Below are 24,765 nucleotides of genomic sequence, written 5' to 3'. Positions count from 1 at the left end.
AAGAAATGGTCAAAATACATACAAAAAAACACCCAGGATCATGACAGCAATGGGCAAACTAGCAATTAAACCATTTTATATTTTATAAATTAACATTTTCTGCAAACTGATCTTGAAAAAATTTTCTTCAGGTCTATATTTTAGTTGTTTAAATAAATGTAAAAGTCTATATTAGAAAATAAGATGACATCATCTACCGGGTGTTGTCAACAGTTTCCAAAGTGTAGATTAATAAATTTAAAAATAATGTAGCTGCAGTATATACTGAATGCACAACTAGTAATCAAGTTTTATTTTTTAGGATTAATTATAGGATCAAACAACTACAGTGCTGACAGTCAATCCAACTGTTAATAAGCATTAGAATGGAAAATTAAAAGTGAGGTTCTGACTTGCGTAGGAGAATATACGTGTGCACAATTACTGGGCAGCTATTATTGTGCAGAAAGATTGTGGAACTAAATGTAAATTTGACCTTTTTTTTTAATCTTACTTGTTTTTGTTTGAAAGTCTGAATAATAAGGAAATGTAGAATTTACAAATAAACATTACTGACATTTCAAAAAAATAATCTGTGACCAATAAATGCACCCTTCTTTTCAATATTAATCACAAGCCTTCTGTTGATGTCTATCAGCAAAGTCAATCATCAATATGGAAGAAAATGCCTTGGCTTCCTTAGATAGAAAGGTTTTTTATCAATTGGCATAAGAAAATGTGATAGTACTGAATTATAACTATGACTGAATCTAAATGCATATTGAATGAAAATCGTTCTTTGTGACTGGGTTAATTTGATTATATATTTCTGTAGATAAACTGCATTTGTTTGTCTTGTAAAGGGTCTTGAGATTACATTTTACTGTGAATTGGTGAAATATAAATAAACTCAAACGAATTACAGTTAAGTAGCTTTATGTTTGCCATGTAAACTGTTGTGTTAAAACGCCTGCTACAACTACATCTCTGGGACTTGAACCATGCCTATAGGACAATGGCTTGTGGGTGAAGCGCAGGAAACGTACCCGGATGTTACGTTAGCAACGTCATGTAAACAGGAAGTGTGTAAACGCAGAGGCGGCGAGTTCAAGTTTGCTTAGCTGATGCCATAAATTCAGAGCGTGTTGTTTCAACATATTTTAAATGAACATATCAGTGACCTTTCGGGTCGTTGTAGCAGTTTTGACTGCTGTGTGTGGATTTGCCTGTCTTAATTTCACCTCTTTTAGCCCAGGGGTGCTGGTGGAAGCTACATTTCGGCTAGGCTAGGTTACTCGGTGACTGGCCTGAATACTTTGGAAATGTCGCAGATTTCCATACAGGTTTCTGCACAATTCGTGGAGTTTGAGACCTGCGGGTTGTTATTCCTGTTAGCTGAATTGATATTGAACAGTTCGACAGCTTGAACAACTAGTTAAATACTGTCGCTATGGGAGACAATGAGCTCAGCCTTATTGACAAGCAGTTAACAAGGTAACGTCCTGTCACAGCTCTTAATATATTTCTCTTGAAACATTTTTCATCCATGACTTCTGTAATACCTTCAACTTGCGGAACTTAGATTATTCTTAAGCGCAAAATCTTCTGTATCTGTGGAGAAAATATTGAAAAACTATATAAAAACTCAAGAAGTACCAATGAAAAGAATATATGCTTCTGTAATACCTCAAGTAACTATATGTTTTCTTTTTAATTATGCATTTTAGCATTTAGTGCGGAGAAAATGTAATGTCTGTTCTGTATTTTTTTTATTAGTTTGTATTTTAAATTTGAACTAAAAGTAAGTTAATTTGATTAAATATCAGTTTTGGTTGAGTAATAGTACAGAATATTTTGATGAAATGGATATGGAAATGGCTACCAAAATTTGTCTGGTTATATTAACCTTCAAATGTCCCTTTTTCACATTAAGGTTGTAAACCCACATTTTTTTAAAGTGGATTCCATTTAGCCATGCTTTACCATAAGCATTCATTAATAAATGTGTTTTATTTTTCCTTAAGGGTTTGCAAAATTTCATCAAGCAGAAATATTATACATTTGGTACCATATTAATGACTCTGGGTTTGCATAAGATTATTTTGTGGAGCTTTATTAGCTATTAATTAATTAGAGATGCACCAATAAGTCGTCCAGTTTTCCTTTGTGATTGGCAGGTTAAATGCTGAAAGAGCTGGATGTTTTCACTGTGTAATAAATGCAATAAAACTAAGAATTCTCACCTTTTTTCAAATATTAGAATGTACTTTAATGGACATTTTTTTGAGTTTTGAAAAGCAAACTTTTGGAACATATGCTTTGATGCGGAAATGGGGATAACCTTGTATTTTGTGTTGGATTTGAAAATTCCACCTCTGCATCACACTTTCCTCTTTTATGTGTTATAGTCTTTAGAAAATAAAATTGGAATGAGTAAAGATTGAAATTGGCAGATTAGACCTCAAGAAAAATGGAAATCAATGGGCAGGAACGGCCTGATTGGTGCATCTCTAATTTTAAATGACATTATTCACAATTGTTTGGAACGGTTGGTAAAAAAAAAATAAAAATAAAGTAATTAATTAAATAGCAATCTTTAATTTGTTCAAGTTGCCGTGCAGAGCAGATGCTTGGATTAAAGTGTTGTTATTCTGTGCTACAACTCTGACTGTGTTGCCTTCTGTTTAGTTTGCAAGGTCTTCCTCTGAGTCCTGCTGTTACATCACTTAATCTGCACTGCAATCACATCTCAAGGATCGAGGGTCTCTCCTCTGCTTGGCATCTGCGCCACTTAGACCTCTCTTCCAATCGCATTTCTAAGATTGAGGGTCTGAGTTCTCTCACCTCCCTCAGGACTCTGAACTTATCATCCAATTTAATCACAAAGATTGAAGGTGAATGTTTAGTCACAATTTTCACTGGTATAAAATGAAATGTTTCAGCTCCTTAAACGTTCTCCAATTAATATTTCTTTATTGAAATCAACCAGATTTTAATATCCTTCATTTTTACACTAGGATTGAATGGCCTTGTAAACTTGACGAAATTAAACTTGTCCTACAATCAGATAAATAACGTCACAGGTGAGTCAAGTACTGCCCTGAAAAGACTTGTGTTTTTATCTACACTGAGTGAGACATTTAACAAGTTAACGATGCTTCAATAATTCTCAACTTTTTTTCAGGTCTGCTGTATCTTCATGGCACTGAGTATAAGCTGAAGCACCTCAGTCTTAATAGCAACCTCATAGACAGCATGGATCATCTCCTGCAGTGCCTGCTGGGGTTACAAGGTTTACGTAGCGTCACTTTAAGCAAGGATGGTGGAGACAACCCTGTGTGCAGTGCACCAGGTTGGAATGGAAACACTACCTTTTTACATCATTACACTGACGAATATCCAGTATGGGGAATATAATGGTTAGAGCAGTCTGAACAAAAAACAGAAACCCATAAACAAAATAAGGCTGGTAATCGTTGGTAGACTAGTTATTAGGAGAGATCTGACCAGACGAGTTCTCTTGCCATCCTGGCTTGGTCTGTATTTCATGCAGTAATTTAATCAAAGATAAATATTTAAAATAGTTTTTTTTCTTTTTGTGATAGCTGTCTTTAAATACATATAGCCAATATATGAAGAATGACTTCTTCCTTTTAAGGTTCTTCTGACTAAAATTTTAAACACATCACTAGTGCTGAAAATAGCTAATGGTGAGTCTTCTTCCCTCAGTAACAACTTCCACATTGAAGAGTGTTTTAGTTGGAACTTTGTAGGGCTTCACAATCTTAGAAAGTCTTGTGCTAAAAATATCAGTTGCTATTAATTCACCTTGTCCTCATTCCTGTATTGTTTGCGTGTTTCAAACACTCTCTGTGACCTTTAACATCTCAGGCACTGTGTTCTGTGTCAGGTGTGGGCATTTACTGCTTGAGAATCCATCTAACAGGCTCAACATTTATTTGGCATGCAAAAGGTGCATTCATGACAATAGCCAACACATACTGCGTTCCATCCGTCTCTCCCGCCATCAGAGAACCCATGTATGCACTGTGAGAACATGCAAATTCTATACAGGTAGAACTCAGGCTGGGATTCTAACCTGGGATGTTTTGGCTGCAAGGCAGTTCTAACCGCTGCACCACTGTGCAGCTCTTACAATATTAATATTGTGCACACTGATACTGTGATGACGATATATTTTCCATATATTGTGAAGCCCTAGCACTTGGATATAGTGTCCCTATTGAGTGTAAAGAAAACTGGACTTTTGGTCTTTGACTGACAGCTTAGGACCTCTCAAATGTAAAATAGTCCAATTCTGTTAACCAACCTATGTCTCTATGGGTTTTTAGAATAAATACCTGTGATTTCAAAGCACAGCAGACAAATTTGTTGTTTCTGCAGAAAACACAAAACCATATTGAGTTAAATGGCCTGAAGTTTAATTTAGAAAAGTGTCATTATTATCCTCAGTTGTATTTAGTAATTGTCAGCAGTTCGTAGATTACTAAGGTTTTATTCACATTGGGTTGAACAGAAGTACGCTGCTGGTGAAATGCTCTTAGGGTCCAATTGGAAGAAGAAAAAATATGATTCACAACATAAGTGTTGCAACATCCCACAGCATGCATAGGAATTACTGACTGGGGAGGATCATATAGAATGTACAAATTATTAAGGGGAAGTGGTGGAAAAATATTATCCCGTGATGGGAGCTAGACAGTAAAAGTTGGTGTTTTTGCAACGTTTGTAGTGCTGTAAGTTTAATTTAAAGCCTTACAGAAAATGCTTTTTGTGAACCTGCTGGATGTTTGTGTGCTGGTTCCTGGAAAAAACAAGAGAAGTTCAGCCTTAGGGTCAGATGATTTCTTTTCTCCCTTCTCTGACCTCCCAGCTGTTTTGGTAAATGTTCTTGAAGGTTTGAACTTGCACTGCTACCAAAAATAACTTTGATTTGGATATTGTACTATTTCGAAACAAGTTTATCTATGCAAAACTAGGAAGTATTTCCAGTGAATTGTGAGAATTTTCTTTTACCGGATTACTAAAAAAAAATAAACAGTATAATACAAATGTTCTTTCTATTTATTAGTCATCTAAGCCTGCACAGAAAAAAGAGGCAATGACTTTGCTGATGTACCCTAATTTATGTAAATTAAATTTCCTATATTAGCCATAAATACGCTTTCTGTTCTTGGTCTCCCCAGTGCATTAAAATGTTCTGTATAACCAGGAATTAACATTATTTTTCCCACGTCACCAGTACAAAATTGTTCAGATGGTTAAAATAGCCATTAGCTGTAAACATAAGAGTATTTACCTGTTTTTTTTTTGTTTAGTTAAACCTCACAGTGATTTTAAAATAGTCATAATAAAACTGTCAGCCTTAATAACTGTAATCTGTTGAGTTTCTGTTCCTCTATCTTTGTTATTTAGATTGACTGATGACTGATGGATTAATATTGAAGACATTCATTTTTCCCATATCTTGTCCTTTCTGCATGTGATTAATTTACAGCCTGTTTTTATCTATAAAAAGATGTTCGTTACTTGGAACCTTAGCTGTCTTTGTAGGCAGATGTTGTTCTTAAAGACGTTCTCAGCTCCCGTTACACAAGCCACATCAACCAAATCAGGGTATGAAATAGATAAAAGATATTTTGATAGAGTTTGATATTATTCAACATATTCATGACAATAACCGATGTTTTATGTAGTTTTATGATTATGTGTTACTTGTGTATAGTTTTTTTCTAATGCGGTTGTGTTTCTGTTTTACTGGAGGATACTGGGAAATCGTTATGGAGTCGTTGCCACAGATTTCTGTCCTGGATGGTCTGGACCGGCTGAGACATCCATCCTCTCCAGGTATAAGCAGCCTTTGTGACATCCCCTGCCTGGAGGACTACGCGGACTTTTTGGTTTCCTCTGATGCTAGCCACAGTGAAGCGGTAATTTGTCATGCTATTCCACTCCACTTCATTCGATTATTCTTTAGTCCATTGCAGATCTGCACACTATATTGAATTGCAGTCGCAACTGCAATATTGCATATATAGCAATGGCAAAGGACCGCTTTGATGCAATATTTGGCTGGTTATTACATTTTGGTTGCTTTTGGATTTTAAACTCTGATTGCCAATAAAATATTTGACCAGTTGGATGGACTGTTTAAAGTCTTGTATGATCACATATAGTTTACAGTGACCCAGGTGCTAAAGCTTAAGGACAGTTTGGGTCATGGTGAAGATGGAAAAGAGAGAAAAGTGAGAAAGATGTGCGTTAATCGCAACCAGTGTTGTTACCATGATATTCAATGATAATAATAATAATATTAGGCAGCCCAAGTCTGCTGTTATACTGGTGACTTTTAATACGACCAGAAATTGTTCACCCTGCCAAAGTTTTAGTATAAAAGGTAATTTATTGCCATTACAATGGGTGCCTCACCTGATAAAACTGTCCACCCAGGGTCACAACTACACCAATTCACCATAATTGTGTGGAGATTATTTTATCAGAATTATTTAGCACTTCACGGAAATTCACATGTTGACCTGTTTGAAAGATTGTAAGACCCCAACATTAGCAATTCTTTATATGAAAGAATGCAGAGCTGCGATTGCCTGAAGGTTCCATAGGTGAACCTGTTTCACCCACAACCATCACCCATTCTTCATATTTAACAGCCTTCACACAGAGCAAACAGCAGTGTCTGCAAAACACTTGGGGCACCCCCTTCCTATATATTTGGCTCAGGCCACCCCTGATGAGATGTTGAGATGGGAGGTCAGTGATATGGACTACGACTGTGGACAGATAAGACTGTAGGGTCACTGGCAAGGCCTACTGCCATAGACACATCTACTCTTGTGTCTTGAAAGGCCATAAAAATGAAGCTGGTGCCTAAAACAAACATGAAAAATAAATGTATTTGTAGGTTAAGGGTGCTGCCACCACGCTGCGCATCAACAAGGTGCTTACCCAGTTTCGAGAGCAGATCGCCTTAGAAAAAACAACTGAGCAAGCCACAGATCCAGTCACACAACCAGTCCGCCAGAGCTCTCAGCCAGTTTGTCCCACTGTGACTGAGCCGCCAAACCCCATCGACGAAGAGCGCATCAAGAAGCTGGAGCACCAGGTGTCACAGCTCATCCAGCAGGTAACATATCAACACTTAAAACTAACACTCATTATTGACGTATTTGTGCAAATTAGAGTTTAATGGTGATCCAAGACTTGCTGTAACCATACAGAAGGTCACTGACGGGCTGCATCCCGGCTTTATATACTTTACAGTACTGTGGAAAGGTTTTAGGAATTTACCTGTTACCTCATCCATCACACCCTGCATTGCAAAAGTATTCATGCCTTTCAGTTTTGGAATTTATGTGTTAGATACCATCACTAAGTAGGGCTTGATTAGTGAAAGGAACATGATAAATGGTTTTCTGGAGGCAGACATTTTTGCCCTTTCTTTGGAAATTAGCTGAAGCTGAAGCACATTGTTTTGAATATTGGGCAAAAAAATTCACCGGTCGACCGGAAAAGGGTGGCTTGTCCTCTTCAGGTTGGAGGGGAGTTCCTGCCTCAAGTGGAGGAGTTTAAGTATCTCGGGGTCTTGTTCACGAGTGAGGGAAGAATGGAGCGGGAGATCGACAGATGGATCGGTGCAGCTGCCACAGTAATGGGGGCGCTGTACCAGTCCGTCATGGTGAAGAGAGACCTGAGCCGAAAAGCAAAGCTCTCGATTTACTGGTCGGTTTACGTTCCTACCCTCACCTATGGCCATGAACTTTGGATCATGACTGATAGAACGAGATCCCGGATACAAGCGGCTGAAATGAACTTCCTCCGTAGGGTGACCGGGCACTCCCTTAGAGATAGGGTGAGGAGCTCAGAGTAGAGCCGCTGCTCCTCCACATCGAGAGGAGCCAGTTGAGGTGGCTTGGGCATCTATACTGGATGCCTCCTGGACGCCTTCCTCGGGAGGTGTTTCAGGCACATCCCACCGGGAGGAGGCCCAGGGGACGGCCCAGGACACGCTGGAGGGACTATGTCTCTCGGCTGGCCTGGGAACGCCTTGGACTCCACCCGGAGGAGCTGGAGGAGGTGTCTGGGGAGAGGGACGTCTGGGCGTCTCTGCGGAGTCTGCTGCCCCCGTGACCCGGTCCCGGATAAAGCGGAAGACGACGAGTATGAACAAAAAAATTCAGTTTTCTTATTACCTGCCCAGAACCTACGGGCTGCTTCTCTAATTAATGCTGTTCTTGCACAGCCAGCTTAGGTGGACAGCCATGTCTTGGTAGTTTTGCAGTTGTGCCAAACTCTTTCATTTTTTGGATGATGGATTGAACAGTCCTCTGTAAGCTATCCAAAGCTTCAACTTCTCTAGAGCTTTATCCCTTACCTGTCTACCAAGTTTATTGGTCTTCATGGTGTTTTTTGTTCACTCGTGTCCTCTGTCAAACCTCTGAGTCCTTGACAGAACAGTTTTTATGCTGACATTATATAACACACAAGTAGCTGCTTTTTTCCAATTAGGTTTCTTTTGAAGGTCTGTTGCTCTGGCTTTTATCTGGCGGTTTTGGAGAATAGTGGGCAGAACACAGATGCAGACTCCGCTTTCAGATTTTAAAAACATAATAATCTTAAAAGCTATATATTATTTTCTTCCTCCTAACAGTTATGCACTACTTTGTCTCATAAAATCTCAATATAATACATTGGAAAAATGAAAAAATGTCATTGGGTGTGATTACTTTTCTGATGTCCTGTAATCCACTGAGGAAAATATCAGATCAGCTCCAGTCTCTGTTTGAGCTAGAAACTGAAATTAACTTCAAGGAAAATCTAGTCCCTCTCCAGCCTCATAAAAAGTCATCTGCTGAGTCCTGCTTTAAATGTTTAAACAGTTCCTTCTGTCTTTAATTCGAAATCCATTGTGTGTGTGTGTGTGTGTGTGTGTGTTTTACAGTTCCTTACATACCATGTATATTTCGGTTATATTTGCTAAGGTCCCTGCAGGTGAAAAACCAAGTATCGCCACTCAGGCCGTGGCAAAGTTACGGAAAGCCAAGAGAGATATAGACCGGACATCAGAAAGCGAATGTGACAGCGGGAAAGAAAACAAGAAACACACAAGAACTACCAGATTTAGTAACACAATGATGACAAGCACAACCACCCAGGAGAGCAAGAGCACCAGATCAGACAGGTGGGGTTGTGCTTTAAAAGATTCTCGGATTATGGATTTTAATTGGTTGAGATATTTTATGTATTTCTGAGGTTTAAATAGATATTCTGGGATTTTGTTGTAGCAACTAACACTTAAAAAAGCCTGAAATGCCTAGACTGTATGAAGACAGCTTAATCTTACTTTATAAATTTGCATCTATTATAGCCATATATAATGCAGCAGAGAGTATTACCATTTTGTTTTAGTTTTGATTTCAATTATTGGATATCTTGATAATAGAGGAAATTCTTTTACAACTAAGATGGGGGAGAAAAGTGCATTTTCTTTTATGTTTCACTACCTCACTTCCATGATTAATGATGAGGCTTTCAGGCTCTACTCCTTCATCTCTCTTCATCAGCCACCGATGACATGCTCCAGATTTTGCAAGCATAGATCTGTCCAGTCTGTAGCTCCAATTTACATTGTATTTTTGCATTTGTTTTACGTATGCTAGGGTTTTATGCTTCAACTTTTGTGAAACCAAACATTCCCTGACAAGCTGCTCTTCTTAGACTTGGTTTTACGACCAGTTTAATATCTTTGTTTTTGTTTTTTGTAGCGATCAGGAGAATCATAAACTGAGGATGTCAAAGTCTGCTGTGGGGCCCCGGAGAAGGGCTGTTGGAGCCGGAGCTGTACAGTCCATATCTCAAACCAGGAAAGGACCTTTGAGAGCAGCTAAGGCCTCAGGCAGTGCAGTGGCAAAGTCCTCAGTAGAAGAAGAAACCTACAGGGTATGTTCTGGATGTTTCATCTGTTTGGATGAATGGTCAAATTTCTTTAGTAAGTGAATATAGTATGAACAAAGTTACCTCTGATACAAAAGGAAATAAGGATAGAATGTGTCTCTTGTAGAAAAAAACCCACATTGTACTATTTTTGTTCTTACTGTTGCTCAAAAAACCTAATATAAATAGGGCTATCTTTGTGGCATCAAAGTTCAATATCTGCTTGGTTATTACATTTAAAAAAATGATCTCAGCAAACAATCCAAACATATTTGTGACTTCTGTTGCCAAAGAGTCGTATCTTTAGGTTGTCTGTGCAGAGCACAATATTGCAAAGTCCTGATCAGATTTCATTAGTGTGCTAGCTGTCATTTATCAGATGGTTGCTTCGAGCCACTGAAGAAATGTTTACGAACTTCTGTGAACTTCTAACTTTTAAACCCAGGGAAAGTGCACCCACACTTTGAAAAGCTGCAGTTATCAATCTGCTAGATTTAAGTCTAATTAGTCAGGTCAGTAATTGAGTTCAGCATATACATCTTTGTAAATCAGAATATCATTGAAAAGTTAACTTCTTTCAGTAATTCAATTTAAGAGAGATGTTTTTGCAAAATATGAAAGGCCAGAATCCGGTTTTTAGAAATATTATGGAGTAAGAAATATTAAAATAAATGTGCTGTACAGTAGATTGACTCAATGGTTGGTTGTGGTTCCTTTTGCATGAATTACTGCATCAATGTGATGGCTCTTAAATCCTTGCTATGAAAATGTATCTTATTCTGTATGAAGTTTTATTCTTAACCGACTTCTCTCAAACTTCTCTGCTTGTTTTATGTCTGAGTGGATTCTCTGGCTGCAGGGCACACTTTTAAAACTCCCTCCAACACTTCGGTGGGCTTTTCTTCACTTTCCTCTCAAGGCATTTTTTTCTCCCACTCAACTTTCCAATAACATCCTAGGGCAGCACTCTGTGAACTGGTAGCTTCTTTAGCAATGCATCTGTGTAGCTTACACTCCTCGTGTCAGTAAATGTGTGCTGGAAAACCATCTATTCAGCATTCTTCCCCATGATTGTAGAGGCCATAAGATGACCTTAACATAATATTTCTGTATTAAAACAAATATGGGCCTCAAGTGATATTCAGAATTTCTGAGACATTGAATTTGGGATTTTTATTAGCTGTAAGCTATAATCATAAATCTAAACTAACAGGAAAAAATGCTTGAAGTGCACGTTATCTCCAAAGGTATTGGGTCTTCCATTCAAATAATTGAATTCAGGTTCTCCAACCACTTCTATGCTTGCAGGCAGGTTTATACAATAATATCCCTATGCATGCAAACTCTTTTTATAAACAGCTGTGAAAGAATGTGCTGCTCTCAGGAGTTCAGTTAATTCCAGCTTGGTATTGTGACAGGTGGCCACCTGTGCAAAAAGTGTAGTCGGGAAAATTTCTTGCCACTAAGTATTCCAAAATGAACTGTTAGTGGTGTTATAGCAAAGTGGGAGCGTTTGGGAATGACAGCCACCCAGCTATGAAGTGGTAGGCCATGCAATATCAGAGAGTAGAATCAGAGAATGCTGAGGTGCATAGTGCTCAAGGTTGTCAACTTTCTGCAGAGTGAATAGCTACAGAGGTACACACTTCAGGAGCCTTTAGATTCGTTTAAAACAGTGTATAGAGAGATTCCTGGAATGGGTATACATGGCTGAGCAACTGCTGCTAAGCCTTAGGTCATACAGTCTAGTGCAAAGTGTTGGATGCAGTGGTGTAAAAGCAACCCGCCACTGGGCTCTAGAGCACTGGAGAGAAGCAACAAATCATATCTCTCTGTCTGGTAATCCAATGGTCAGGTCTGGGTTTGGCAGTTACCAGGACACTTAACTTGCAAAAGGGATTATGGTGCGGTACTGATCTAAGAGTTTGGCTCAGATTCTTAATTCCAGTGAAAGAAACTCAGCATACCAAGATTTTTCAAACAGTTTCATGCTTCAAACTTTGTGGGGGATGGCTGCTTCCTGTCCCAACATGACTTGCAAATCAGTGAATAAAGCAAGGCCCATTTTAATACTATCGGGTGGAAGAACTTGGCTGGCCTGCACAGTGTCCTGACCTGAACCCGACAGAACACCTTTGGGATGAATTAGAGCAGAGACTGAGAGCCAGGTCTTCTCATCCAGTATGAGTGTCTGACCTCACAAATGGAAGAATGGTAAAAATATTCCAATAAACACACACCAACACCTTGTGGAAGGCCTTCCCAGATCAACTAAAGGTGTTATAGCTGCAAAGGTCATCATCAAATTAAAGTCAATTGCCTAAGACTGGGATGTCACTATACTTTTGGCTTGTTTTTTTGTGTCTTAGGGGGGCAATTAACAATCCAAAATTTTGGTCCCTTTTTTGTTTCAATGTCTTCTTTCTCCTCCATATTTGCTGTTGTTTTGGACAAAAATGTGATGGAAACAAAAGCAAAAATTGTAAAAATCACATGATGTGATTTTTAAGTAATTAATTTGCATTTTATTGCATGACATAAGTATTTTATCACCTAACAACCAGTAAGAATCTCACAGGCCTGTTAGTTCTTTTTTAATAAGCCCTCCTGTTCTCCACTCATTACCTGTATTTATTGCACCTGTTTGAATTCGTTATCTGTATAAAAGACACCTGTCCGTGCACTCAATCAAACAAATTCCAACCTTTCCACAATGGCCGAGACCAGAGAGCTGTGTGAGGACATCAGGGATAAAATAATAGACCTACACAAGGCTGGGATGGGCTACAGGAAAATAGCCAAGCAGTTTGGTGAGAAGACAACAATAATTAGCGCAATTATAAGAAAATAGAAAAAGTTCAAGATGATGGTCAATCTCCAACGGTCTGGGGCTCCATGCAAGATCTCACCTCGTATGGCATCAGTGATCATGAGGAAGGTGAGGGATCAGCCCAGAACTACACGGCAGGACCTAGTCAATGACCTGACGAGAGCTAGAAGCATAATCTCAAAGAACACCATTAGTAACACACTATGCCGCCATGGATTAAAATCCTGCAGCACACACAAGGTCCCCCTGCTCAAGCCAGCGCATGTCCAGGCCCGTCTGAAGTTTGCACATAGCCATCTGGATGATCCAGAGGAGGAATGGGAGAAGGTCATGTGGTCTGATGGGACAAAAATTTTGCTTTTTGGTCTAAACTCCACTCGTCGTGTTTGGAGGAAGAAGAAGGATAAGTACAACCCCAAGAACACCGTCCCTACCGTGAAGCATGGAGGTGGAAACATCATTCTTTGGGGATGCTTTTCTGCAAAGGTGACAGGATGACTGCACCATATTGAGGGGAGGATGGATGGGGCCATGTATCGAGAGATCTTAGCCAACAACCTCCTTCCCTCAGTAAGAGCACTGAAGATGGGTCGTGGCTGGGTCTTCCAGCATGACGACGACCCGAACCACACAGCCAGGGCAAATAAGGAGTGGCTGTGTAATAAGCAAATCAAGGTCGTAGATTGGCCCAGCCAGCCTCCAGATGGAAAATCTTTGGAGGGAGCTGAAAGTCAGTATTCCCCAGCAACGGCCCCGAAACCTGAAGGATCTGGAGATCTGTATGGAGGAGTGGTCCAAAATCCCTGCTGCAGTGTGTGCAAACCTCATCAAGAACTACAGGAGACGTCTGATATCTGTAATTGCAAACAAAGGTTTTTGCACCAAATATTGTTTTGTTTTTCTGATTATATAAAATACTTATGTAATGCAATAAAATGCAAATTAATTGCTTAAAAATCACATAATGTGATTTTTCTGGATGTTTGTTTTAGATTCCATCACAGTTGAACAGTACCTTTGATGAAAATTAAAGGTGTGTTCTCACATGCTTTGCAAGTGAGAAAACCCGCAAAACCGGCAGTGTATCAAATACTCCCCACTGCAAGCATATTATTCGTCGTTTTTAGGAGATTGTTTTCCCCTTTTCTTTAATTATGTTGCTAAGACGATCGTGGAGGAGCGCGATCAGGAGAGAGAGAGGCGATGGAAGGCAGAACAGGCTGTGCGGAAGCTGACAGAGGAGCTGAAGTGCCTGCAGACAAAAGTCAGCGAGGAAAAAGACATTCAGAGCCTGGCTCTGCACACCACTGACAGGTAAGAGGGAGGCAATGTTGGATATGTATGCTCCGCACACAAACAGCAGCACGAAAGCAGATTTTAAGCTGAAAATAGGAAAACTGAGCAGAACTAGCATTGTGACCTTATAATTAGTCTAAATATAATATACTTATCCAGCCATCCAGATTATCTTGCCTATATTTATAGTGCTGTAAAAAAGTGTTTGTCCCTCTACAGATTTCTTCCGTTTTTGCCTTTTTGTCACACTTAAATGTATCAGATCATCAGACTTATTTTAATATTGGACAAAGATTAACAGAGTAAAAACAAAAAGCCGTTTTCAAATGATGGTTTCATTCATTAAGAGAACCAAGCTATCCAGATCAACCTGGCCCTATGTGAAAAGAACATTTTTCCTAAACCTAATAACTTCTCATGTCATCATTAGCAGCAACAACTGACATCAAGCGCTGGAGGGATTTCAGGTATGAACTAGGTGTTGAAAGTCATACTACAGTATCTGAATTGAATTTAAGTCCAGATTTTGACTAAGCCACTCTAAAACTTAGCGGTTTTTTTTTTTTTTTTGTCAATCAAAGCTGCCCTTGCAACTGTGCTTTGGATCACTGTCATGCTGCAGAACCAAGGTGTGATTGGTCTTGAGGTCCTGTACTCATGGCTAGACATTCTCCTGCAGGATGTTCTGGTAGAGAGTAAAATTCATGATTCCATCAATTATGGCAAGCGGTCCAGGTCTTAAGGAAGCAAAACCGCCCCAAACCCCCACACTACCACCACCATGTTTTTTTCAGTATGGTGATCTGCTGCTCAAATGCTTAGTTAGTTTTAGGTAAGATGTAACATATCCCACACCTTTCCGGAGGTTCCAGTTTTGTCTCGCCAGTCCACAGAATATTTTCCTAAAAGTCTTGGGAATTATCAAGAGGTGTTTTGGTAACTATGAGAAGGACCTGTTTGAACTCGTTATCTGTATAAAAGTCCATGGACTCATGGTGCATGGAGAGGTAGACAGTGCATGTTTTTCCTTTGGTCGGCAGCTTCTTTCTTATTAACTCTTGAACACTGACCTTAACTGAGACAAGTGAGGCCTGCAGTGCTTTAGACGTTGTTCTGCGTGTTTTTGTGACTTCCTCATTGAATCGCAGATGTGCTCTTGAAGTAATTTAGGTTAATGATGTTTTTAGATGATTTGCTGCTTTTTCACATCTTACAACCGTCAGAGGTTCTATTTAAATAATTTATTATATCTACAGGTAATAATCAGGCCTGGATTTGGCTTGTGAAATTGAGCATAGCTTTTTAAAAGAGTAGCTCAGTCACACTTAAATAATGATCCAACAAAGGGAGGCGATTACTTTTTCCCTTAGGGTCAGGTTGGTTTCGATAGCTTTTTTCCCTTAGAGAATTAAATTATTGAAATCAATTAAATGAAAGCTGCTTTTTGTATTTACTCAGTTTATCTAATATTAAAATTAGTTTGTGAATCTGAAACAGTTAAGTTTGACAAAATAACTAAAGCAGAAGAAGTCTCTAAGGGGGCAAATATTATTTGCCAGCACTGTAAATTCTTCAGGCAGTGTTTATCCAAGAGGGAACCATATCTAACTTCTGTTGCACATGAGGCTGTGTTGTGTCTATGCTCTGTAGAAATGGGTATCACTGTCTGGTGCATTTTACTTGTTTGCATCGTATTCCCATTTAGATGAATTTACAAGATGGTGTAAGTTTGGGTTTGTGGCACGCATATCAGCAGTATAACGCAAATCAGCCTCAGTTGTCACTATGTAGCAGCAAACACAGTTGTTCCTGTCACCATTTCTTTAGCAGACAGATTACTGGGAGGTGACTCATCAGTCCTGGGATTTGTCTGCTGTGTATCAGATATTGCAGTTTAGAGGTGTCTTATTAACATGTAATTTTTTTTTTCCTCAGTGATCTACAGTTTACATTCAGCTCTATTATATTGTTCTTGTTAATTTACAGCTTTTGAACTACAGTGTTTAAGTTGGTTACAGTTAAATTAGAAATTCACATTGTGACTCTTGGTGTTCTGCACTAACCAGACTGAAGGAGCTGCTGCTGAAAGAGCGGTCAGGACGTTCTGAGCTGCAGGCTCGTGTTGAGGAGCTGGAGAGGAGGTGTCAGTCGCTAACCCAGCAGCTGGAGCGGGCCCGGAGCAGTGAAGAACAACACAGGGCTGCGCTGCATAGACTGGAGGAAGCCGTCTCCCATAGAGATGCTCTCAGGGCTTGCCAACAGGCTGAAGAGGTACGCATTCTGACTCATTTCCATATGCAAACAGTAGTTTGCAGGTTGTGTGTAGGATATCTTGTCAACTGATTATAGCATCATTTAGAGAGATTTTAGTTCACAGACCAATATTGGATAATTAAGCGGAAGTAAAATGATAAATTAAAAGGAGACATTTTGCCGACAACCAAAAATTTTGAAAGCGAGTATCATTTTCATTTCACGTAATTATGCTCTACTTTGTATTGGTCTTAGTAAAATACACTGAGGTTTGTGGTTGTAGTATAAGAAAATATAAATTACTTCAATTGATATGAATACTTCTGCACAATCCTGAAGATTAAACTGTACAATTTTGATTATACAAGTGAGGTATTTAATTAAATCAGCCCACAGAGTGAATGAAAATGTAGAAGATAAGATAATACTTCAGCGAGGGTCACAGGGTGCTACTAAACATGTTCCTCAGATGAAACATCAGCAGGAGCTGGAGAACAAGGCAGCAGCTCTGAAGAGAGAGCTGGACATCCAGAGAGTCTCAGTTCGACAACACAAAGACAAACTGCAGCAGCTACATGAACTGTTGGCATCCAGGGAGCAGGAGCACAGGTACACCTTATGAAAGTATTACATCATGTCTCACTGTTGAATAGCCTTATAAACATTTTTAAATCATTCATTTTAAACACAAAACAATGTTTTTTCTTCTTTTTAAATCTCTCTAGAAAAACACCCCTGCTAAAATAAGCTTTGTCTTTTGTTTGTATCCATTTTTATTTAGAACTTTGTCAGGGAAAAGTCATAAAACAATGTTATGTTTATTTAAAAAGCAACTGTTCCCTCTGGAGACCCCCTAGCCAAAGGCGAATTCACAGGCCAGTTCCTGTTTAGAATTTTAAACTTTAACTTTTCAAACTACAGATATAGTGAAACCTATTTGACACTAGCAGTAAATTAACACTAAACACACAAACATGCATACAGTTAAAGAAGTGGAATTAAAATGCAGCTGCATAGAACAAAAAATGGTACATAAAAGTGGTGAGCAGTGTCAGCTGTGCAAGCTCATATGCTTTAGTGTCTCTTCAGTCTCTCTGTCCTCACTCCTTTGATTGGCTTTAAAACCATTTGAATGGGACCTCCGGGACTTCGCCATTAACACATTTGAAGGTCACCTTTATGAAAGACAAATTTATAAAACTCAATACATAAATGATTATACTTTCTTCTGGATTTTACAATTATGCCACTTCATTGGCTTTTAAACTTAAAAGTTCAGAGCTTGTTTGCAAAAGGAGGCCATAAGATCACGCATCCCCAATTTTACAGTTTAACTTCTCCTTAAATAGGTTTGAAATTTAAGCATGGATTCCAAAACAACACCCAAATAGTGGAACTCGTCTACTATCGGAATTTACTTCTGATCGACGGTAAAATGACAGATTTTTGCATCTTTTTGGGAAACGCTGTGCAACCAATTCTGCCGATTGTGTTTAAATCAAAGACAAATGATACTTAAACCCCCGTGAGGCTCACAGCATATACTTTTTCAAAACCTCTGTGGCCTGCTGTTCATTTTTTCCATTTGCATACATAACAGCATCATCTGCTTAAAACTGAACGTTCAGGTAATTCATTAGTATATATGCTTAAGAGTAGAGGTCCTAAAATAGATCCTTGTGGTGCACCTATTTTACAATGTTGAACAGATGATCTTTCACACATTGCTCTTTTTAAAAAAGGAATGAAGCCAATGAAGGATGATAACAGTTAAAAATGTATATGGTAACCCATTCAATTTCATTTTAATTTTACAATTAGGTTTTATGTTGTTTATGTCAAAAGTAAAGAACACAGGTTAATATTCTTCTGTTAAGGATGTTGCAGTGATGTGTACATCTCAGTGCTCTGTTGTCTTCCGATTGTCATCTTCCATCAGAAAGCAGCTTGAGCTGCGGTTACAGCCTGGCGGGGTAGACTTCCAGCGGGCAGTGTCAAAGGAAGCAGCAGCAGTGGAGCAGAGACATCAAGAGAAGGAAGCGGAGCTGCAGGAGAAGCTGTCAGAGGGCAGGAAACAGTATGCTGCCCTGGAGGACGAGTTCCGCATGGCGCTAACCATTGAGGCGTCGCGCTTCTCTGAGGTCGGGCCTTACCGAGATGCCATCATGCATACAGCATTTTCTGATCAACATAAGCTGGCTATTTTCAACCTACAGTTGTAACTTTTTCCAAAAAGTAATACAGGAATGAGCAGTGTTTTTAAATATCAAGAAATTATAAAAGGCTGGTTTGACCAGGCTCACGATCTGATTTTATGTAACATCTGCATAGAGTTGTCAAGAACAGAATGACATGAATTGCAGTAACATTTTTTCCTGCCATTCTAAAGTCATTTGGCTGCAAACTGCTTGCTTTATTTAATTAAAAATGGTACCTAATATTATTTTCTTTCAATTTGTACTGAGTACGGAAAGGAATTATTTGATTTTATTCTACTCAGGAAAGTGTTTTCTCTCCCTCATTACAAAAGTATGATGGAAATAAGTTTTTCTTTCCTCTAAAAGAGAAATAAGATAAACTGTGCATTCTTGATTCACAATAAAACAAGTTCCAAATGGTTTACATGGTTGAAACCAGATATTTATGCACACTGTTCAAATAATACAAATTAGCTGATTTTTTTCAATGTCTCATAATAAATCTGACTAAACATTTCCTGTTCTAGGTTTGTTGGGATTGCCAAAAAGTTTGATATTTTTTAAATTCCTCCTCCAAATTCTAAAGTTTACATACACGAAGAATGTGAGAAGAGCCCTTATGATGTTGTCATGGCTTTGTAAGCTTTTGATTGGTTATTTCCAGCTTTGAAAGAAACCAGACAAAATATCAAGAAGAGAACTGTGGTCCTCAACAATTCTGGTTCATCTTTGTTTACAATGTCTAGATACCAGAAGGTCCCAAGTTCATTGAATCAAACAATGAAATGTCTAGCCATCATTGCACTAAGGAAGGAGATATGTTCCATGACTGTGTTTTGGTGCAGAATGTATCAACGCTTTTATTGTCCACAATAAAATGAGTCATGTACAAGCATGGGCTTAAAGGCCACTCTGCAAAGTAGCCTGATCTCAGTCCCATGGAAAATATGTGAGCAGAGCAGAAAAGGTGGCCCCAAACCTGACTCAGTTGCAGCAGTTATATCCGGAGAAATGGAGCAAAATTCTGTTATTTTTAAGCTATTATGAGAGGCTTGAGGAAGGAAACTCAAAACATTTGGCCCAACTAATAATGTTTGAAAGGATATTCTACCATTGAGTGATTCAATGTCACACCTGGACAAGTTATAATGTGGGTCTGCACTGGTATGGCTCAATAAATCCTTTACAAAAAGGGCATAAACCTTTTTTCTCTTTCAAGTCAGTCTTTCCCTCAAGTAGAGGAGTTTAAGGAACCTGTCTTGTTTACTAGTGGTGTTAGGATGGAGCGTCTTCAGTGGTGTCTTGTTCTGGTGAACAACCTACTATCACTGGTGAAAAAGACACCAAAATACTTGTACCGCTCCGCCTGAACCAGAGACTGATCCCCAAAATTTGTATGATTTGGAAGTAATTAATGTAACAGCATTATGGAAATATTCTCTTGTATAAAAAAGGGAACATGGGTTAAGTAAAGAAAATGTTGGAATATTGCTAGAGCCTTTCTAACATTCTGAATTTTAGACTACAATTTCATTGCTTAAACTGTAAATTCTTTCTTTGCATTAAAAGAAGGTGATTGAACTGCATTGACCTCAGTTTTTAAGACTGAAGATAAAAGCTCAGATTCAGTTGGGATCATTTGTTTCAGGACAAGTAGTCTTTGATTGCCACTGGAGGTAAGTTCTACAAAAGGACTACATTTGAATCATTTCATACTTTCTTTCAGGCTCTGAACAAACTTCAGTTTTTTTTTTCCTGATTGCCACCACTTGCACAATTGTGTCCTTAATGTCACTCAAGCTGTTCACCTTCAGTAAAAGCCTGAATAAGGAACAGATTGCCAGCGGCATTTCTGAAACATTGCTTTGTGCAAATCAATAAATATGTAGAAACTGCTTTTGCCGGGCACATGTTCAGACTGAATGATGAAATGTAAAGTCTGGTAAAGCTTTAATAAAAAAACTTCTCTGGTGTCTTTTTCATTCGCAGGTGAAGGAGGCTTGTGATCACATGACTGCAGAGCTGATGGAGGTCAAGGCGACCCTAGCTCAGTCCCAGCAAAGGGAGAGGAAATCAGGCTCTCTGGTGCTTGAACTCACCGCTATGGTGAAGGAACAGAAAACCCGCATCTCTGGGCTCATCAAAGCCAAGAAAGATGCTGTCACTGAGCTCAAGGTGTGAAGCAAACATTTATTCATTCATTTAAATGTTACTTGTTGGACAAGCAGAATGCTACCTTCGGCCTTTTTCAAAACCTGTAGTATTTAGAAAAATTTATCACTTTCAAATATAATGAATACGGAATGATCGTGCTGCTTTACCATCTGCCGGTCTTGACTAATTGATACTGATCATTAATCCAGTCTGTGTCTGTTCCTCTGCCAGAACCATGTGCATTCCCTGGAAGCAGAGGTGGAGCAAAGCCAGCGTTTAGGGCTACAGCTTGAGATGCTAAAGAAGGAAAAGGCACGACTAGTGTCTCAGCTCACGGCTCAGGAGTCTGTCATTGACGGCCTCAGGGCTGAGAGGAGGATCTGGGGCCAGGAGCTTGCTCAGCAGGGTGAGCGAGGTCCAATACTTGGAATGCACTTTCAGTTAATAGTAGAGATGCTAAAATGCAGTTTTAGCTTTTATGTTCTAGTAAATCCATTGTAAAAGATTTATAGAGCTCATATGGAGGTTTCACAGTAACGTTTGCCATCTAGTGGTCATTTTGGAGATCTGTACTAAACACAGTCAGAAAAAAAACGTGTTACTTTTGAGGCATTTTTTTAACATACACTACCACAGTCACATCATGGTTCTTTGTATTTTGCATTTAAGAAGACAAAACAACTATTAGTTCTGTACACCACAAATCTGGCCTTTATGGAAGAGTGGCAAGAAGAACGCCATTGTTGAAAGAAACTGTACTAAGTCATGTTTAAAGTTTACCACAAGCATTACTGGGGACATTTGAAAGAAGGTGCTCTGGTCAAATGAGACTAAAATCGAACTTTTTGACTTTCTATCACATAAAATCTATCGCATAAAATGCACTTCTGTTTGTGATTGTTACAAAATGTGTCAAACAGGTAAAACAAGTGCGTGGTGCAGCGGTAGAGCATGACCCAAATACGGAGGCATCAGTCCTCAGCGCAGCCGTCCTGGGTTCGAGTCCCGATCCCGGAGACCTGTACTGCATGTCTTTCCCCTCTCCTTGATCCACTTCCTGTCTGCTCACTTTGGCAAAATACAACAAATAAAGGCCACTAATGCTGCAACAAAACCGTCAAAACTATAAAAGCAAAGTAATATGAGAGATGTAATTTGGTTTCTGCTGTTACTTATTTTTCTTTCCCAGGTGCTTCTTTGGCTCAGGATCGTGGACGATTGGAGGCCAGGATAGAGGTGCTGACTGCTGAGCTGGAGACTCAAAGAAAACAGAACGACAGAGACCACGATGCCCTTAGAATCAAAACCAAAATCATGGATGACCAGACTGAGACCATTCGCAAACTGAAAGAGGTGCGTTGCTATTTTGTACTTGTTCTCTAAAAAAATTAAAGGATTGTACCAGCTTACTAAAATCTCTACTCTTCCAGGAGACTATTTTTATATTTCAATAAGCAACCTCATCTTTTCAAAAAGCCAAAGAAAAACCACATTGTCTTTATTGCTTGTTTTAATGCTTCTACAGAACAGCCTTTAGCAAAAGACTCTGGTTCTGTTTTTATCCGTTACCTTCCTGCCATTCAGTCCTTGCAGGAGCGTGACGATCTGATCCGCAGGTTGAAGGAGGATGCTGTGCAGACCCAAAAAAAGTTTCAGCAGCAGCTGGAGGATGAAACAAGCCAGAAGGCTGAGCTGAAGGACCAGCTGGCACATCTGAACCTGCGTAAAGAGGAGCTGAAGCAGCAGCTGGAAGACAAGGAAGCAGAGCTTGAGGATGTCAAAAGAGTTTACAGGCAAATCTAAATATGGAGAGAAACAGGAGAAAATGTGTTTGATAATATGTCAAAAATGAGGTGAAATAAAAAGGATTTGATCACCACTGTTGCTAAATCAAGTGAAGATTTAGAGCAAACAAGATTTAACTATGCAAATAGTTTCTGAAATATATTCAGATGAAATTAAATGCAGATTACATGACAAATGTCTCAAATTTTTGTCTGAACACTGTTTCTTATGTTAGACAGGGATATCTATGTTTTGCAAATTGTATCTAAAACCATGCCTGTTTTCTCTTTGTGCCTCATCCTTCATCAGCGATTCAAATAAGAAGTGGCAGGAGAAAGCAGAACTGCTAACTCGACTTGAAAGCCAAGTGAAGCGCATGAAGGAAAATTTTGATTCCAAGGAGCGCCTCCTGCTGGAAGAAAGAGATAAAGCATCAGAGGCACACAAGTAACATCAGCAGATTTGTGTTCTGGGTCTGGAATTATCAAGCACTTTTTCATTATTTTTGTGCATTTGTGGTCAGATGTCGGGGACTTTATATTCAATAAATAACTGTAACAGCTGTTTCAGTACAAAATTTACTAGGGTAGTGTAATAAAAAAAAATTATTCTCATTTATTTTTATTGTATTAAAAGGGGCCACCACTGATAACAAAGTACCATCACTACAACAACATCTTAGAATATTATGACATAAAACATAATTCATCTGCTCCTCAACTAGAAAGACGAAGACTTGTATTTGCTATAAATGATGTTAAACATAAGGTCTTGCATGTGTGTATAACATGGTTCATTTGGTGCTATTGCCTCCTATGCAGAGCTGCAGCAGACAAATTGCGATCCGTGGACGATGCTTTTCGTCGACAGCTGGAGTCTGTCCAGGCTGCACATCAAGCCGAGCTGCTGCGACTGACTAATGAAAGGCAAAAACGTATAGAACAAGCCAATCAAAAGGTAAATATGGATTTCTTTTCCTACATAAATAGTTTTCAAGTTTTAAAACAGAAGAGCTGCAGCTTAGCATTGTATGTGTGAAAAATGAAAACCCAAGCTATTACAAAATTTCTAAAATGAAAGTTTTTCATGGAACCCCTAGATGTCACTCTCAGTTTTTGATAATTAATCCAGTCCAGTGATCTTTGGGGACTTTGTTTTTTTACCTTGATCCAGACTTTTTTGTCACAATTTCAGTTGCTTTTAACTTGCACATTGCTCTGACTGTAGAGATCAGCAAATTTAGGTCAGTGGCTATGTTCTTGTTGCAATTTCCTGACTTATAGAGATCAACACACATGCACCATGCTTGAATATGTTCTCTTGTCCTTCCCATGTTGAAGAGTACCTAGGAGAAAGGGGCCTTTGTGAAATGGAAAATGGAAAAAAAAAAACTCTGCAAAACAGCAGGGGTGTAAACATTGAGTTTGTTTGGAGCTGTAATGATTAGATTGTTGTATATAGCAACAAAATAAGTTACCATAACTACGCAGAACTACACAGCTCTACATTGCAATGACACCAGGTGACCATGAAACCAATCAAGCTTTACGTAGATGCAGAGAACAAATCAATGCGCGGGTGTGCAATAATTTTCTTCAGTTGAATAAAAACAAAACTTGAAGTATGCTAAGACCTTCTTTTAAATCAAGGTTAAAAACCCATTTGTTTCGAGAGCCTTTGATTGTTCCACTTAAACTTTTAAAACATCATTACTTTTAGTCTGTTCTCCAACTTTTCTTTATGTCGCCTTATTATGCCACTGCAATGTATGTTTTTGTTTTCTTTTTGTACGTTTTCATCGTGTAAAGCACTTTAAATTGTCTTTAAATGCCATATAACTAAACTTGCCTTGACTATCAGCTGCTGAGAGGAAGAAACTGTGATAATTAATGTTCATCAGAGGTTATAAGAAAGAAAATTTCTCAACATCCCATTCTCCTCACCAATACTAAAAATTAAGATTCAGGAAGTAAATTTATGGTACAAAGAATTGTGTCATAGTTGGTTTTTTTAATTAAATTATTGTCTGTGTGGCTCTTTTTCAGGTCTATGAGGTAGAGGAGGAGATGCGTCAACTCCTGGAGGAGACGGAGGCTAACAAGAGAATCATGGAGGAGAAAATAAAGCGCCTTACTAATGTCCTAAAAGACTTCAACACATAAAACATCAACAAGACCATTGGACAGTTTTTATTCTAAATTTATTTTTGACAAGTACAACTGTATTTTTGTATATTTTAATAAGACTTCATTGTCTTTTGTATGGTTTATGAAATAAATTTTCTTTTAAGGAAATACACAA

The 24,765-nt window shown here is 38.7% G+C and overlaps 1 protein-coding gene across 3 annotated transcripts; it reads left to right on the top strand.

Moving 5' to 3' along the window:
* Window positions 1–1,042: 1,042 nt before the first annotated feature.
* On the top strand, window positions 1,043–24,765 carry lrrcc1 (leucine rich repeat and coiled-coil centrosomal protein 1). 3 transcript variants are annotated; one of them, XM_047369369.1, is made up of 19 exons: window positions 1,044–1,473; window positions 2,668–2,873; window positions 2,997–3,062; window positions 3,164–3,331; window positions 5,764–5,930; window positions 6,920–7,141; window positions 8,997–9,196; window positions 9,780–9,954; window positions 13,944–14,092; window positions 16,141–16,345; window positions 16,797–16,936; window positions 18,267–18,468; window positions 20,515–20,700; window positions 20,911–21,085; window positions 21,869–22,032; window positions 22,264–22,472; window positions 22,774–22,911; window positions 23,286–23,421; window positions 24,510–24,765. In XM_047369369.1, exons 1-19 carry the CDS (start codon window positions 1,430–1,432, stop codon window positions 24,624–24,626), a joined length of 3,069 nt encoding a protein of 1,022 aa, XP_047225325.1. In that variant the 5' UTR covers window positions 1,044–1,429; the 3' UTR covers window positions 24,627–24,765. The 3 variants fall into 3 exon arrangements, with proteins under 3 accessions (XP_047225326.1, XP_047225325.1, XP_047225324.1); XM_047369368.1 differs by having other exon boundaries at window positions 5,761–5,930; XM_047369370.1 differs by lacking the exon at window positions 24,510–24,765 and having other exon boundaries at window positions 1,043–1,473; window positions 5,761–5,930; window positions 22,774–22,937; window positions 23,286–23,402.

Source organism: Girardinichthys multiradiatus, chromosome 6 (genome assembly GCF_021462225.1).
Source record: "Girardinichthys multiradiatus isolate DD_20200921_A chromosome 6, DD_fGirMul_XY1, whole genome shotgun sequence".
Classification (NCBI taxonomy): Eukaryota; Metazoa; Chordata; class Actinopteri; order Cyprinodontiformes; family Goodeidae; genus Girardinichthys; species Girardinichthys multiradiatus.
The sequence above is the reverse complement of the archived record's forward strand: the minus strand, read 5'-3'. Positions and strand labels throughout refer to the sequence as shown.

Excerpts from the sequence above, each read along its gene's own strand:
- lrrcc1 (XM_047369368.1), top strand. The coding sequence starts at position 1,430 with ATGGGAGACAATGAGCTCAGCCTTATTGACAAGCAGTTAACAAG. Across the intron at positions 7,142-8,996 it reads TGTCACAGCTCATCCAGCAG|GTCCCTGCAGGTGAAAAACC; the intron begins GTAACATATCAA and ends ATATTTGCTAAG. Across the intron at positions 18,469-20,514 it reads AGGCGTCGCGCTTCTCTGAG|GTGAAGGAGGCTTGTGATCA; the intron begins GTCGGGCCTTAC and ends TTTCATTCGCAG.